The following is a 17,242-nucleotide window of genomic DNA, read 5'->3' as shown; positions in this document are numbered from 1 at the left end:
GTGGGATCCGAACCCTCGGACGGCAGCGCCGCCGCGCTTCCCAAGCGGCGCACTATCCAGTGCGCCACCGGGCCGGCCCAACGCCACCAGGCCGGCCCACAACTATACTTTTATGAAGTTGTTACAACAAGCAAACGGAAAGGACATTCTTGGGGGGAGGAGAGAGAGGGAGGAGGAAGGGAGGTGTCGGTGATGGGCCATAATAATCATATACGTTGTATATTGACAAAATAAAAATTTAACGAAAAAAAAAAAAGATGAGGAGAAACAAATATTCTCATGCATTGATGGTAGTAGATAAATTGATACAATAATTTTAGGTTTGTGTTGTCCACACAGTAGCCACTAGCCACATGTGGCTAGTGAGTACTTGAAATATAACTAGTGCAACTGATGACCTGCATTTTTTAATTTACTTAATTTTAATTAACTTTAATTTTAAAAACTGATTCTTCAGTCAGTTTTTGAAAAACTTTTAAGTATGTTTGGAACAATTTTGTAAGTTTACTTTTTCAACTGAAAATTTTATCAATCCTAAATACATGTCAAGCATTTCTCATGAAATCCAATGTCTGGTATTGTTTTGTTTTGTTTTGTTTTCGTGGCTGGCCAGTACAGGGATTCAAACTCTTGACCTTGGTGTTATAAAACCACATTAAATCCAATGTCTGAATTGAGGTGTATCATGTGTGCAAAATACATACCAGGTTTTGAAGACTTATTCTGGAGAAAGAAAAGACACTATCTCATTAATAATTTTTATATTGATTACATATTGATATGGTGATATTTTTGGATGTATTGGGATAAGGAAAAACATTAATAAAATTAATTTCACCTGTTTGTTTTCCCTTTTCCTAGTGTGATTAGCAGGAAATTTTACTTTACATATATGGCTCACATTATATTCCTATTGGAAGGTGCTATTTTGGAAGGTGTCTTACAAGTATATATATATGCCGTTTGTCTCAACAATTTCACTTCTTACATCCTCCCTAGAGAAGCACAGGTACACAAGCAGGACGTATGAGGATGCTCACTGTGATACTGCTTATAATACAGAAGTACTGGAAACAACCTCAATGTTCACCAACAAAGGAATGATTTTTTTTCAGTGGTTCATCCACAGCTGGGAATACTCTGCAGCAGTTATGAAGAATTGGTTAGACCTATATGTATCAAAATGAAAATATTTCCAAGATATGTTAAATGAATCTCTGCCACCCTCTTCCCACGGTGGGACTCAGGATGTGTGGTAGAGAATAGGTAGGAAAGGATGCATAGAAGAGGAAATAGCAATCTTTTGTTATCAGCTACCACACTTAGTTCACGGCAGTGCCTCTCTCCTGTGCAGCAGTTATACACAGATGTACTCATTCTGTCTCCCCAATCTACCCCAATCTGAGTGTTCGCCTGGAAGAGGTTGAGTGCAGTGCCTAGGGTTGTGCAGCTAGAACAGACCTCGGCTCCAAGTCCGGGGCTCTCTGCGCAATACGGAAGCGGCATAGCCTCGCGGTTAAGGGCACAGTCTGAAGTCAGACGGAGGAGAGGGTTCCAGGCCTGGTCCTACCACTTGTGTATGACGTCAGCCACTTTTCCTATCGTCTCACCTCTGAATGAGACATGCAAAAAGAGCAATTGCCTCACAGGATTACTCCAAGTGTTAAAAGGAGCTAATGCTTGTGAAACGCTTCGCACAGTCTGGCAGGTAGTAATCGCTCAATAGAAGTCCATGATAATTTTTCATAACGCATGTGGCCATCTCTCTATGTAGATTACACGCAACTCACCGCCTCACCGGTACCAAGGGTTACCCGTTTGACTCCTAGGGGAAGGCAGCTCGTTAAGTACGTTCCTCATAGTCCAGGGTGCTCACCAGTACTACATGGATCAAGCGTGGGGCGAGGAGGAGCCGAATGCCCCGCAGACTGGAATCAGCCCGGGCAGGGACGAGGACGAGCTCCTTCCACCAGCGCAGAAGGCCGAGCGGCAGGAGGAGCTCAGGGGCCGATGACGCCCGCCTGTGGCTGCGGGTCGGCGACGGCGAGGAGCCCGAGACCGAGCTGCACATCCTGCTCCAGACCCCACGGGTCATGCTCAGCCTGCAGCAGCAGGTGCGTCAGCGCCACCTGAGCCCCGGTGCGGCGGGAACAGGGGCAGGTGCCAGGCGTGGCCGGAGACCCTCAGATGGTGCTTTCCGCCGCCCACCCGGCCTGAGCGAGGCACGTGGAAGGTGCGCCGCCAGGGGACGGGGTCTCACCCGGAGCTGCCCGCGGGGCGCCGGGGGGTCCGCACCTCACACCCACCCGTCGTCGGCACCGAGCCAACGCCCGGCCTAACAAGGCTCCGAGGGACGAGGACGAAGGGGACGCCGGGTCCAGGAGCCCCGCGTGCACCCTGGCTGCAGGCGCGGGCCTCGCTCCTCCCGCCACCGAGTCTCTGCCACCTTGACGTCCGGTGACGACCTTCCCCATGGATCCTGAAACTGCGTCTTGGCTTCATGGCCCGGGCTGAAAGGAGCATTTTTTTTTTTTTTTTAAACAAAACCGAGAAACAAGCAACAAAATATACACTTTGTCAGAAGGAGGGAAAGAAAAAAAAGCCTTAACTACAAAATGTGGAAGAACTGAAGCTTATCACTCCCTAGAGGGAAATGCTGGGCTAATCTGGATGCTTCCAGCAAATTGTGCCTGAGATTTTGGGGTGGGTGGGAGGTTAATGTAGAAGAAAGTTAGCAAGCAGGATGCCATTATTTTTTCTTTTTTCTTTTTTTTTTTTTTTCTGCATATGTTTGGTAAACAGCAAAAAAAAAACTTTTGACATTTTAAAACATTTATTTAGAATAAAATAGGACATCCTTTATAGCCACTGTGAAGGATTTAAATTGATGAACTGATGATGGTTCAGTCTTGTAGGAAGAGCTTTGAGGGAATATGAGGTAGGAAACAATTTCCAGTAGCTTTCATTGTTTTGTTTTTGTTTTTAACTATAATGATTTTTTATTTTTTTAAATTTTATTTTACTTCTCAATATACATTGTAGTTGGTTTTCATGCCCCTTTACCCATTCCTCTCCACCCCCTCCCCTCCCCACCACATCATATCTGTTCACTTGACTTAAAAAGTTCAAGGAATTTTTGAGATTGTTGTGTCTTCTTCCCCCAACCCTTTACTTGTTTGTGTGTTTATTTATTTATTTATTTATTTTTAGCTCTCACAAATAAGTGAGAACGTGGTTTTTCTCTTTCTCTGCCTGACTTGTTTCACTTAATATAATTTTCTCTAAGTCCATCCATGTTGTTGTGAATGGCAGTGTTTCATTCCTTTTTATAGCAGAGTAGTATTCCATTGTGTAGATATACCACCGTTTCCTTATCCACTTGTCTGATGATGGACATTTGGGCTGGTTTCAACTCCTGGCTATTGTTAATAGAAGTGCAATAAACATTGGAGTACAGGTATCCCTTTGGCATGATGATTCCATTCCTCTGGGTATATTCCCAGCAGTGGAATAGCTGGGTCATATGGTAGATCTATCTGTACTTGTTTGAGGAACCTCCATACCATTTTCCATAAAGGCTGTACCATTTTGCAGCCCCACCAACAGTGTATGAAAGTTCCTTTTTCTCCGCAACCTCTCCAGCACTTATCATTCTCAGTCTTTTGGACATTAGCCATCCTAACTGGAGTGAGATGGTATCTCAAAGTGGTCTTGATTTGCATTTTCCAGATGCTAAGTGAAGTCGAGCATTTTTTCATGTGTCTGTTGGCCATTCAAGCTCCTTTGCCCATTTTTTAATTGGGTTGTTTTTTTGCTGTAAAGCTATTTGAGTTCCTTATATATGCTGGATATTAATCCTCTGTCAGATGTATATTTTGCAAATATTTTCTCCCACTCTGTTGGTTGTCTATTTACTCTGTTGATTGTTTCTTTTGCTGTGCAGAAGCTTTTTAGTTTGGCATACTCCCATTTGTTTATTTTTCCTTTAGTTGCCTGTGCTTTTGGGGTCATATTCATGAAGTCTGTACCCACTCCTACTTCCTGGAGTGTTTCCCCTATGTTTTCTTTAAGAAGTTTTATTGTTTCAGGATGTATACTTAATTCTTTAATCCATTTTGAGTTAATTTTGGTATAAGGTGAGAGGTATGGGTCTAGTTTCATTCTCCTACATATGAGTATCCAGTTTTCCCAGCACCATTTGTTGAAAAGGCAGTCTCTTCCCCAGTATGTAGACTTGCTGCCTTTGTCAGAGATCAGATGGCTGTAGGCATAAACATGTATAAAAATCTCATGTCTCTTGCTATTTCTGCTGCTGTTTCTAGAACTGAGCGTTGCATTTCAAGTTCAATCAGATTATTAAAAGTGTTTTGCAAAGATCCAAATAAATGAATGAATGAATAAATAAATAAGTTTCTCAACTAGGGAAGATACTGTTCACACAGGGGGCATTTGGAAACAGGAAGAAGGCACATTTTGGGTTGTCCCAGTGACTGGTGGGGAGGGACACTACTGGAATATGTGCCAAATATCCTGCAATTAGCCATCCCATCAGAATGCTAATATCAAGCTGAATACCATTCTCCCACCTCCCTGTGAGGTAAAAGGTCTCCATTTCCCATCAGTAGCCCCTGAAGATGGGGAAGTGCTTTGAATGACTGGCTCAAGATCTTGCAGTGATTTGTTGGTGGATCTAAAATGTTAAACAGTTGAGAAACATTGGGATTGCTGAAGGAAAAAATAATGACAGCAATGTTCCACCTGTTTTTGTCTTTACAGAAACTAAAGAATTAGATTATTTGATTATTCACAATTTTATTTCCAAACATGCTCATTTCTCCCTTCGATTAAATACAAGGGGTTTCCTGCTAAGAGTTTGAGGGGAATTAAGAGGCAGTGTCCAGAGAATACCCTGCAGACAGGAGGTTCCTTCCTCTCTAGGAACTCAGAATGGCCTTGATGGCAGGAGTTCTACAACTGCATATTTGATTTTGCTTGACTTAGAGATGTGCCAAAGAGTTGCCCTAACTCTTCTGTTCCTTGTTTCACAGCATAAAAATCAATGCCTTTTCATTTCCAAATACTTCACTAGCCTTTGTGCCTGGAGTGGGAATCAAAGTGCTGACCAACCACGGTACTGCCAACATCAGCACAGACTGGGAAATCAAGTCTCCGCTCTTGTGAGTATTCCACTGAAATGTCTGCCAGTGTTCTGTGGGGAAACAGAGCAAAAACTTAAAAATGTATAAATTCACCAATGTTTGTGATGTTAGTCTTCTTTCTCTCAGTATTAACAATCTTTCTCAAGAACATATTTTTCCAGGAGAGATTTAAATCAGGAAATCCCTACTTGCCGGGGTATGGTGGGGTGGTGCTTTAGAGGCAGAGCAACTGATAAAATGTCATTTAAGATTTCCTACAAGTAGAAGTCCCTGACCGTCGGGGGAACAGATGTGCTTGACATTTTAGATCCACCAACAAATCACTGCATGATCTTGAGCCAGTTATTCAATACACTTCACCATCTTCAGGGGCTACTGATGAGAAACAGGTTGGAAAATGTATTCATCTTCAGCCCCAAACTCCCCCAACCAAAAGGCCTTTGCACCCTCACGCAGAAGGAAGGGGTCAAATTCAAGGTATACTTGCAGACCACCTACTATGTGCAAGTCTCTTCCTGGGTGCAATGTTTAGGTCTGCCTTGGTTGGTGCCCCAGAACAACACATTCATTCATCTTCTAGGTCATTCAACAATCATTTATTGTGTGCCTCCCATGCGCCATTTATCCCAATCTCAAGAACTCCAGTTTTATACATTGTGGAGAAATGGCATTTTCCCATAAATAGCATGGATTCATGTATACATTCATTTATTCAGTGATTCATCAACTACGTGTTGAGTGCTTATTCTGTGTCAGGTAACATGCCAGGTTCTGGAGAAATGGAGATAAATAACACACAGTCCACTCCCTCAAGGAGTTCACAGACTACATCTAAGTGTCATTTCACAATCTATGCACCTCCTGAATAAGATATTGCCAACTTTACCGCTGATGTTCTCTCTCCAAACAAACGTTGTATGTAAATGATGCTCAATATGTGCTCAAACACGACCAGGGCCAGAACAGTCAGAATGAAACAACTACAATATCCCAAAATCTGTTATCATTCACATATTCACTATTTCTTTTGTTCAGTACCTACTCTGCTCCTACCTGTTGTAGGTGCCAAGAATCCAGAGGTGAACATGACAAAGTCCCTGCCCTGCAGGAACTTAGAGTCTCTTAGTAATCAGAGAAACAAGACCCATCTCCATGCTTTGGTAACCTTGCACTTTCTCTCTAAACAGTCAAGACACAGGAGGAGCTGATCTGTTTCTCTCTGGGGCCTACTTTACCGGTATCATTATCCTGACCCGAAATGACTTTGGTCACCCAACCCTGAAGCTCCAAGACTGCTATGCCCAAGTGAGCCATGCCCACGTCTCATTTTCTGGAGAACTCAGGTGAGTGAGAGCACCATGGTGGGAAGTGGCTTGTCTGGGGCTGGATACTCAGGCAGCACCCAGGGGAAGTTTCTAACCAGCAGATTACGGACACTGAGAAAGATCTTTTTATTTTTTTCCTCTTTCTCTATCTCTCTCTCTCTCTTTTTTTTTTTTCCTCTTTTTTCCTAGTGTCCTGTATAATTCTTTTGCTGAACCCATGGAGAAACCCATTTTAAGGAACTTAAATGAAATGGTAAGTCTTTAAAGATAAGACAACCACAGTAAAATACCATCAGCAGCAGTTCCACCATCTTTTAATTAATTCTTAATTGATCAACCTTTACTGAGTACCTACTGTGTGCTAGGCACCATCCCAGGCACCTTCATACACATTAAGTATCCTTTGCAACTTAATAACAGTTTCTCAAGTACCTACTATGTGACAGACATTGTGGTAGGTACTGGAGATGCAGAGATGAATAAAATAACATCGCCTGTCTCAAGTCTCTCACCATAGGGTGGGCAAACAGTCAACAAGAATTTACATATTGTGTTCCTATTGCATGCCCAGTGCTGGACTAGGGGTCTGTTGGTGATATGAAAGAGGAACAGACTTGCCTATTCAGAAAAGCCAAGCTTATGAAACAATAACTGAATGAGTACTTGAATTTAGTGCATAGTTGTGTGATCATTAGATTAAACTGAAAGGGTTCAGAGAAATGGAAAAATAACAGAAGTGGAATCTGGAAGTGTCCTGGGAGTTATTTTTTAAAGGATGTAAGACTTGAACCAGGCCTTGAAATATAGGTAAGATTCAGATAGGTTAGGAATAGGGGAGAAGAAAAGATATTTTTAGGAAATAGAGTAAGAATCAGTTAAAAGAATAAAATAAGCTAAGATGCCTTCCAAACTATAAGTACCCCAATTCCAGATTAGTGTTGGAGAAAGGGAAAAATGGGATTGAATGTGCACTCTCTTCCCAATTCTGACCATACCTTCCCTGAACCCTTTTTCCATATTTTGGGGGCATTCAAGAACATGAATGAGGTGGACTGGAAAAGAAGGGAGACTCTTCTAGAAAAGGAGGACGAGGATGGTGTTTAGCTATCTCCATCTCTCTAGTGCTCAGCTCAGTGCTTGGCAGACAGTACGTGCTTAATGAACATCAGCGAGAAAGTCAACACTTAAAAACATCAAGCAGCTTGTCCAAGGAGGTTGCAGAACTGGTCAGGGAACTCTGAAGCTTCATGGTCTTTCTCCATCCTTACCAAACAGGTGCTGAGTGCCAGTGAATGTGCACATTAAAGAGTGACTGGGAAATTGTCACTTTCACGGACCCCACACTTGATCATTCCTCTGTTTGAAATGAGGCATGGTCCTTTGGCCTCTGATGGGAGGCCAATGAAGAATGAATTATGTCACAGAAGCCAATAATTAAGCTTGCCTGGAGTTTATATATGGCTTGGAGATAGTAGATGCTTTACTTCTATAATTCTTTCTGTGCCACTGGAAGACAGAAAAGATTGCTCGGACCACAGCTCTCTACCTGTGTCAAACCAGATTTCAATCCCAGCAATTGAACTCTTGGCAATTCAGGAGTTCTGTAACTCCTGGCAATTCAGTTAACCTCTCTAAGCTTTGGTTTTCCCATCTGTAAATAGGAGACAGTAGACCTACTGGTCAGTGCTATAGTGAGGATGAAATGGGGTTAAAACAACAACATCTAACATGTCCTGAATGCTTATTATGAGCCGGGTAGTTTTAAGTGGATTACCTCAATTTCCACTCACAATAATTTGATGAGGTAGATACAATATCATCCCCATGTTGCAGATGAGGAAACTGAGGGCAGAGAGTACAAGTAACTTGCCGAGGGTTGAACCCCAGGCAGCCAGGTGTTAAGCTTCTGCTATAACCACTATGCTGAGCACATCAGTGAACACACAGCAGGCACAGCAATGTTGGTACTTGTCCCCCTTCCTAAAGATATTAGTCCTACTCAAGACTAATTTTCTAATTCCAAAAAGGGGAAAACAATAGATCTCAAAATAGATCTCTGACCTAGTGGGCTCTCAAACTAGCCCAAGGGGAAAGTAAAGGCTCCTGCTTTAACCACACTAGGCAGGGCATGAAGCTACATTCAGGAAATACACGGTTGCCGAGCAGCAGGTTCCTCAGGTGTGACAGCAGTAGCCGGGACTGTGGCACATGCCCTATCATGTCACAGAGAGAAAAGCCAAGGGCTTGCTTTTTATAGGGCTCACTGGGTGTAGTTCCAGTACAGCATTCAATGACATGATGCCCATACATACGTAACTTGAGTCCCATAGGCATCAACTAATTTCAGGGAAAGTCTTGATGACCAAAGGGATGATGTCTCCTAACCAGAAGGCCTTTGTTTCAATATGATAACCTGAATTTTCTTTTTTTTTATTCTTTTTGTGGCCAGCTCTGTCCCATTATCACCGGTGAGGTTGAAGCACTAAATGTCAATCTCAGCACTCTGGAGGGTGAGTCTTAGAACTCTCTTCTGGATGGTTGGTTCTCTTCCCACCTTCAAACTCTGGTGCTCTCCAGCTTTGCTCTCCAAGGCGGTACAGCTCCAGCTCGTCACTCTGCTTTCTGCTCTGCATATTAGAGCCCCAGGAAGTGTGAGGGAGGACACACCCTATGTATAGGGCATGCGCTCTCTGGCTACTAACCAACTTCACCACTGCAGGAGGGGGTGGCTCCAGGAGATGAAGTATACATCAGGAAGTTAAAACCTCACAAGCTGTAATCCCAGCTTTGGCACTAAATCCATCCTCTTCAGAATGATTAACGTAGTTATTATTAACAGGTTATTCCCCAGTTCTAACCCCTTCAGTGGCTGCCTTCAGCACTGAGTCCAAATACCTTAACACGGACTACAGGATTCACCATGCCCTGGCTCCTACTCATCTCTCTACCTTGTCTTGCACCTTTTTCTGCTCCAGCGAGCAAACTGCTTCTACTGCCCCCGTCACGCTTTGCCTTGGCTCGTGCTGTCCTCTCTGCCTGGAAGAGTGTCCTCTCCCCTCCATCCATTCATTTATTTAATAGACATTTATTGAGTCCCACCAGCACTCTGATAATCCCTGCAGGATACAGTTCCTTCCACTCTCTACCCCTCAACCTTCTCTCGTTCTGCTCATTCTTCTTTATCTTTAAGATCTTTATCTTTATAAAGAACTCAAGCATAGTCTCTTCCAAAAAATCTTACCTGACAGCGCACACCCCACAAAGTTACACCTCCTCTATGCTCAGGTGATACTTTAGATGTATCTCTCTCTTCCACTCCATCCATTCATTCACCGATTGTGTACTGAACACCTGAAATTGGCTGGGCACTGTTCTTGGTGCTGGGGATGCAGCAGTAAACCTAGGAGACAGAAATCCCCACCCTCACAAGACCAGTGGGAGGAGACAGACAGCAGGCAAGATAAATAAGTAAAATCTATGGTATGGCAGTGGTAAGTGGTAAGAAGAAAAATAAAGCTGGCCACACTATCTAAAGGGCTTCCACTTTAGATAGTGTGGCCAGGAAAGGCAGTGAGCAGGTGACATTACAGGAAGGACCTGAAGGGAGTAGGGAGTAGGGAGTGAGCCACTCCTAGATCTCGATGAGGAACATTGCAAGTAGAGGAGACCGCAAGCACAAAGGCCCTGATGCAGGAGAATGCCAGGTGTGCTGGAGGAGCTGTGAGAAGGCCATGCTAGGAGCAGAGGGGGTGCAGCAGAAGCAGCAGGAGATGAGGTCAGAGATGGAGAAAGAGGCCGATTACATCCTCAGGGCCCTGTAGGGCACTGCGATATCTGCCTCTTAGTCTCTGATGGGAAGTCTTTGGAGAGTTCTGAGTAAGGCTGGCATGATCTGACTTACATTTTAAGGAGACCACCCTGGCTTCTGTGCTAATCATAGATAGGAAGGAGAGAGGGGCAAGGGTGGAAGCAGGGAGACCAGTCAAGAGACCAGGGCAGTGACCCACACAAGCAATGATGACGGCTGGCCCAGGCTGGAGTGATGGAGATGGTAAGACAGGTTCAGATTTTGGATACACCTCAGAGGTAGAGGCAGTGGAGTCTGCCAGCATAGCAAATGCGGGTCAAGAAAGGAATCAAGGGCGACTTGGGATTTTTACCCTGAGCAACAGGAAAATTGGGAAAATGGAATTAACACATACTGAGATGGGGAAGACCGTAAGGACAGGTTTGTCGTAGGACCATCGGGAGCTCAGTTTTAGATCTGTTCTTACTACACTGTATTATAATTTCCTGTTTAAATGTCTGTCTCTTTCCCCCAGATCAAGGGCGACTTGGGATTTTTACCCTGAGCAACAGGAAAATTGGGAAAATGGAATTAACACGTACTGAGATGGGGAAGACCGTAAGGACAGGTTTGTCATAGGACCATCAGGAGCTCAGTTTTAGATCTGTTCTTACTACACTGTATTATAATTTCCTGTTTAAATGTCTGTCTCTTTCCCCCAGGCCATGAGTTCCTTGGGGACAGAAACTTTGACTCATCTCTGTTTGCCCAGCATCAGGAACAGTGCCTAGCCCATACCAGGTTGATAAATATTGGATTGATGAATGGATGCAGATGAATGAAAGAAAATGAATGGACTGGAGAGGTCAGGAAAGAGAAAGAAGATGTAGTGAGGAAAGAACTAGTGAAGGATTCTCGTGTCTTAGCTTGTCTTGGGCACGTTTCTTTACCTCTGAGCCTCACTTGCCCTTCCTGTAACATTATTATTGTCCTGCTTCCCTCTTAGAGTGGTGATGGGGATCTGTTGAGACTGGGGACTGTATTAGTCCATTTTTGTTGCTTATAACAAAATACGTGAGCTGAGTGATTTATAAGAAAATAAAATTTATTGCTTACAGTTTTTGGACACTGGGAAGTCCAAAGTCCAAGGAACACATCTGGTGAGGGTTTTGGTAGTAGTGACAGTGATCTTGGGGTCTCACATGGCAGAAAATGGCAGAGGAGAGTGTGCTCTTCTTTTAAAGCCTCCACCACCATGCCCCTGACCACCATTATTAACCTGTTCACTGGCACGGTCCTGCAATCTAATCACCTATTCTAGGCCCCACCTTTCAATTACCATAATAAGGATTCCCATCTCAACAGTTACAGTGGAGATTAAGCTTCAGTGAGGTTGCAGGGAGCATCCAATCTACAGCAAGGACTTGAAAGCATTTTAACATTGGAGAGGATGTGGAGAAAGGAGAACCCCCCTACACTGTTGGTGGGACTGGTAAATTAGTGCAGCCGTTATGGAAAATGGTATGGAGGTTTCTTAAACAACTACAGATAGAACTGCCATATGACCTAGCCATCCCATTGCTGGGTATATACCCAAAGGAATGGAAGTCATCATGCTGAAGGAATACCTGCCCTCCCATGTTTATTGCAACTCTATTTACAATAGCCAAGAGTTGGAATCAACCTAAACGTCTATTGACAGACAACTGGAAAGGAGGGGAAAATGTGGTACACATATACAATGGAATACTTCTCAGCCATGAAAAAGAATGAAATTCTGCCATTCTCAGCAACATTGATGAACTTAGAGAAAATCATGTTAAGTGAAATAAGCCGGGCACAGAAAGAGAAATACCACATGTCCTCACTCAAAAGTGGGGGTGGGGGGGAAGGGAGGGAGAGAGAGAGAAAGAAGAAAAGAAAGAATCACAATAATACATTAAACTTTCAAAAAAGAGAGAACAGAACTGTGATTATTACAGGTGAGAAAGGGGGAGTGGGAGGGGTGTTGGCGAAAAACTAGTTAAAGGTCACAGAGATTAATTATGTTTTGTAAACATGAGTGTACTAATTATCCAGATTTGCTCACCACATATTGTGCATGTGTATTGATATTCGATTCTGTACCCCACAAATATATATGATCAATAAAAAAATAAATAAAAAAGAAGTAGAAACCACCAGAAAAACTAGAGGGAAGAGAAAAAAAAGAAAGCATTGAAAAACCATAGCAACGTAGAATAATATTGCTCCCTTATGTTAACATGCCACTTCATCTCTTCTTGCTTCTCATCTCCATCTATGGAACAAACCAAACATGACATGCAAGAAGAGAAGATGTACTACACAGGTACCTTCCTCTAGAACAGGGAGGAAATCTCCATACTCAGAACACATGGTGGTGGTCAGGAAAGCAGCCCCCCCGCCAAGCCAAGCTGGAAACCCCAACGCTGCCTCACTGCACTTATGACCTGTTGCACATGCTGGAACCCGTGCCTTCGGGAGCTCCACCCATTGCCTGCTGGTTTCCTTGCCTTCTCTTTTGCTCTGAAAATGATAACACAAAAAAAAATTATTTGAATTAGTAGAACTGTGCATGAGAATTTATTTGGCCTCTTCAACTCTGTGGATTTATTTTCCCTCTCACAGTATCCCTTTTTAAAAAATATTTCTAATTACTACAGTAAAAGAGTGAAGTTCTAACTACATGGAAATCCATAATTATCAAACTGGGAAGCCTTTCATGATACCAATAAGCCAGGCACGGAAAGAGAAATATCACATATCCTCATTCATGAGTGGGAGTGAAACGAAGGAAGGAAGGATCACAATAATACATTAAACTTTCAAAAAAAAAGAGAGAGAACAGAACTGTGGTTATTAGAGGTGGGAAAGGGGGAGCTGGAGGTTATGGGGAAATTTAACACAATATACACGGCTTAATATGGTTAGGGACTTTTGTTTGTGCTAATTCCCCTTTTAAAAAAGAACTATACAGTATATTTGTTGTGTGTGTGTGCACCTAATAAAGTATAGACCATAATTTTACTGATGTTTCTCTCAGGATAATATGATTGAGAAAGATGTTTACTGTCTTCTTTTGACTTACCTATTTTTCCTGGGTTTTCGAAAGTGAATATGTATTACTTATGAAAGGGAGATTGATATTTTAAATAGAGAATAAAAAATTATATCGTTTTAGGCAGACATTATTCATATGTTATACTATGCATTTAATGAATGTGGATTTTGTTTTTTCTTTGTTGGTTATTTAGTTTTAACCAAGATTGACAACTACACTCTGCATGAAAGGGAGATTGATATTTTAAATAGAGAATAAAAAATTATATCGTTTTAGGCAGACATTGTTCATATGTTATACTATGCATTTAATGAATGTGGATTTTGTTTTTTCTTTGTTGGTTATTTAGTTTTAACCAAGATTGACAACTACACTCTGCTGGATTATTCCCTAATCAGTTCTCCAGAAATTACTGAGAACTACCTTGACCTGAATTTGAAGGTAACTTTGTCATCATCAGAATTCTCATCCTGGCTGTCAACCACCAATATTTGCAGACCAAAATGATGTGCAGAAGGAAATGTACATATGTGCTCTTTAAATAATTTAATTTTCTTTCAAGTAACTACCTCATGTTTATTGCTTTTCAAAAGACTCTTGAACATTTTCTTGATGGGTAAATGATTGTTTGCACTGCACAACATATGTGTGCCTTCCTCAAAAGAATTATCGGGATGTCTTTGCTTCTGGGAGTATGTTTGAGGCTGGGAGCCAGCAAGTAGAGTGATCTGCATTTATTAGAATTTAACACATCAGTAGATTGTACATGTTGGTACTTCTGTTCCTAACTGTCAGGTTAGTGCATTTAACTGAGGGCTGCTGACCTCGGTCAAGGCCATAAGCACATGGTAATGGTGTTTGCTGATCCTGGAAAAGCAGTCACTATTCTTATGTTCAGTTTTGCCCCAGAGTTAGTATCACTGTCTTTTTAAATGCATATTGGCTTATATTTTACTCACTCAGAGTCTTTCAAACCAGCTCAGTGTTGTACAAGACAACATTTTGTAATAACGCCCTGTAGCTAATGAGAGCAGCATTAGGAGTGCCGTAAAAATACTTTAAACTATTTGGAGTATTGGGTCCTTCTGAGTCTTTCTATGACTCCCCAGGTACTCAGCAGTCACAGATTTGAAGGTCATGAATTCGACACCTTAAATGGGACTTCAGGGACTATTCAGAGATGTCCCCTCTGGCTAAATGAACTTCTTTCCTTTGCTGAGAAAAGTGCCAGCAAGGAGCTTCCCGCTGGGTTACACCCCAGGCTGGACAAACAACCCTACTATGCCTAAGAATCATCAGAGCTTGAATCATAGTCACTGGTTAAGGAGGCAGAAGGGCTTATTTTTTATTCCTGCTACTGAGTTTCTGGAATTTTCCTTATTCTGCCTTAAGAGGTTCCACCTTCTCAGTCCTGCACATTTTGATTTTCACCTGATCTGCTGGTCTTTCTCTCTGTTTTCCCACAGGGTGTATTCTACCCACTGGAGAACCTCACTGACCCTCCCTTCCCACCAGCTCTTTTTGTGCTCCCAGAACGCAGTGACTCTATGCTCTACATTGGAATCTCCGAGTATTTCTTTAAATCTGCATCCTTTGCTTATTTCACAGCGGGGGCTTTCAATGTCACTCTCTCCACCAAAGAGGTAAGGAAAGTTAATAGATGATGACAACTGGCACCATCATTGAACTTTTTTATAAGTACATCTGACCTGCGAACAACACGGGTGTGAACTACATGGGTCCACTTATACAAATTTTTTTCAACCAACTGTGGATAGAAAATACAGTATCGTGGATGCAGAACTCATGTGTACTGAGAGCCAACTTTTCATATACACAGATTCCACAGCACTTACTGTGGGACTTGAGCATCCTCAGGTTTGGGTATACATGAGGGTCCTGGAACTTACCCCCTGCAGGTACCAAGGGACGACTGTATTCTATTATGGGATTTTTATGTCATAGTTTCAATTTCTGGGCCTTCTTAGTCTATCACTCCTAGCAGGACCATGAATGAAGGAATTGTGGAATGAATGCTGTTATTAGTTGGGGAGTTGTTGGGTTTTTAGTTCTTCTAATTTCAATCTTTTCATGATATCTGTCCACTGTTCTAGATTGATCTTAAAGAAGGCCAAGACCCCCTACATTACTTACTACCTGTGACCTTCAGTAATTTCAATTTATTTAACTTCCATGTGCCAGTGTTTTCCCATTAAGAAAAAGGGACCAATAACAGTTCCATACCCATAGGGTTGATACAGGCATTAAAAGGTTTAAATACACATAAAACATTCAGACCCGTGCCTGGCACAGAATAAGAGCTGAATACCTGTCACTTATTATCAGCACCTTTATTATTCCTCGTGCTATGGCAACATAAAGATTTCTCCTGATGGTAATTTACTCCTGATTTGTCTGCAATGATCAGTAACAGTACAGATACTCATTGATTGTCTTTGTCATACACCTGCCTTTTATAATGAGAACACTCCAGCCAGTCAACCAAAAACTTTTATTGAGCATCCTTTTTGAATCTTCTTATTCTATACATCGTACTTATGCAAGTAGTTATAAATCTTACGTTCAAAATGTTAAGTGTGGCAGTGCTGAGAATTAGACACTCCTGGCTTCAGACTTGAAATCCACTAATCTAGGAAGGTAAATTACTTAAGCATCCTATGTCTAAGTAAGCTCTGAAAATGAGGACAAAAACGCAAGACTTATTGTAAATGACTGTAGAATCGTTTACACATGAATTGTGCACATAATATATACCATGTCCCCAAGGTTGAAAGACACTTACACAAAAGGAATACAATTTCTGTGTGACCTTGAGTGAGTCACTTTACTTCTCAGGGCCTCAGATTCCCTATGGTTGGGCTATAAAATGATAGGTCACCTTCAAACTCTAAACATGTTACAGTACAACAGCTACATAACTCATAAAATTATAGGGAAAACTATCTTTTCCCTGAAAAGATAATACAAATAAAAACCTTGCTGTGACATGAGGGTCTTTATTTTCCAGATTTCCAATCATCTTGTTCAAAATTCTCAAGGCCTTGGCAATGTGCTCTCCCGGGTGAGTACTTGGGACTTGACTCCTTGACAGTGTATTTGGTTTCACTGCAATTAATTATGGATGACTTGTGGGTTCTTTATATTACTTTTTGGTCCAAGCCTGAATACATCTTTCCGTTCACAAGAGTTCTTTTCTCTTAATCAAATATCCACAAATATTTACTGAACAGTACACATTAAAGTACAAATAGAGGCATTGTAAGTTCACAAAAATAAATCATCTGTTTCTTCCACTTGGTTCTGCCAAATTTGAAATAATTAGCTTCAGCAAAGGATTTATTAACTTAAATGAAAAATTTAATTCTTAAATGAAGAATCAGTGCCCACACTTGTGACGTTAGTAAAGCAGTTATTAATATCATGCCTTTATAACACACTAAACATTGGACATCATATAACAGGCTGAGGTTTGCCGTTGAGAACAAAGCGATGTTCATGTAGCATTCTGGTTTTAGAGCAAGGATTTCAAGTCAGACAGACCTAGATTTGAATCCCAGTACTACAACTTATTCTCCTATAACTTTGAGAAAATCACTTAACCTCTCTAAGGCCCATGTTCTTCATTATAAAGAGGGATACTGGGGCCGGCCCGGTGGCACACTGCTACAGTGCGCCGCTTGGGAAGCGCGGCAGCGCTCCGGCCGAGGGTTCGGATCCCACATACAGACCGGCTGCTCACTGGCTGAGCAAGGAGCGGGGGCAACACCGAGGGTTGCGATCCCGTTGCCGGTCACGGTCCAGTACGGGCGCGACACTGAGGGTTGCGATCCATTGCCGGGCACGAAAAAAGACAAAAAGACAAAAAAAA

The 17,242-nt window shown here is 42.2% G+C and overlaps 1 protein-coding gene across 1 annotated transcript in view; it reads left to right on the top strand.

Annotated features, from left to right (window-relative positions):
• The first annotated feature begins 5,055 nt into the window (after positions 1-5,055).
• Positions 5,056-17,242, top strand: part of BPIFC (BPI fold containing family C) — a 29,618-nt gene continuing 17,431 nt past the window's right edge. Inside the window, exons 1-5 of the mRNA XM_008563255.1 lie at positions 5,056-5,177; positions 8,934-8,994; positions 13,703-13,794; positions 14,820-14,996; positions 16,382-16,435. Of these exons, the coding sequence (XP_008561477.1) occupies positions 14,901-14,996; positions 16,382-16,435 (150 nt within the window). The 5' untranslated portion in view covers positions 5,056-5,177; positions 8,934-8,994; positions 13,703-13,794; positions 14,820-14,900. The remainder of the gene's footprint in view (positions 5,178-8,933; positions 8,995-13,702; positions 13,795-14,819; positions 14,997-16,381; positions 16,436-17,242) is intronic.

This window comes from Galeopterus variegatus, unplaced genomic scaffold (assembly GCF_000696425.1).
Source record: "Galeopterus variegatus unplaced genomic scaffold, G_variegatus-3.0.2 Scaffold13008, whole genome shotgun sequence".
Lineage (NCBI taxonomy): Eukaryota > Metazoa > Chordata > Mammalia > Dermoptera > Cynocephalidae > Galeopterus > Galeopterus variegatus.
This window is presented reverse-complemented; position numbering and strand designations above follow the sequence as displayed.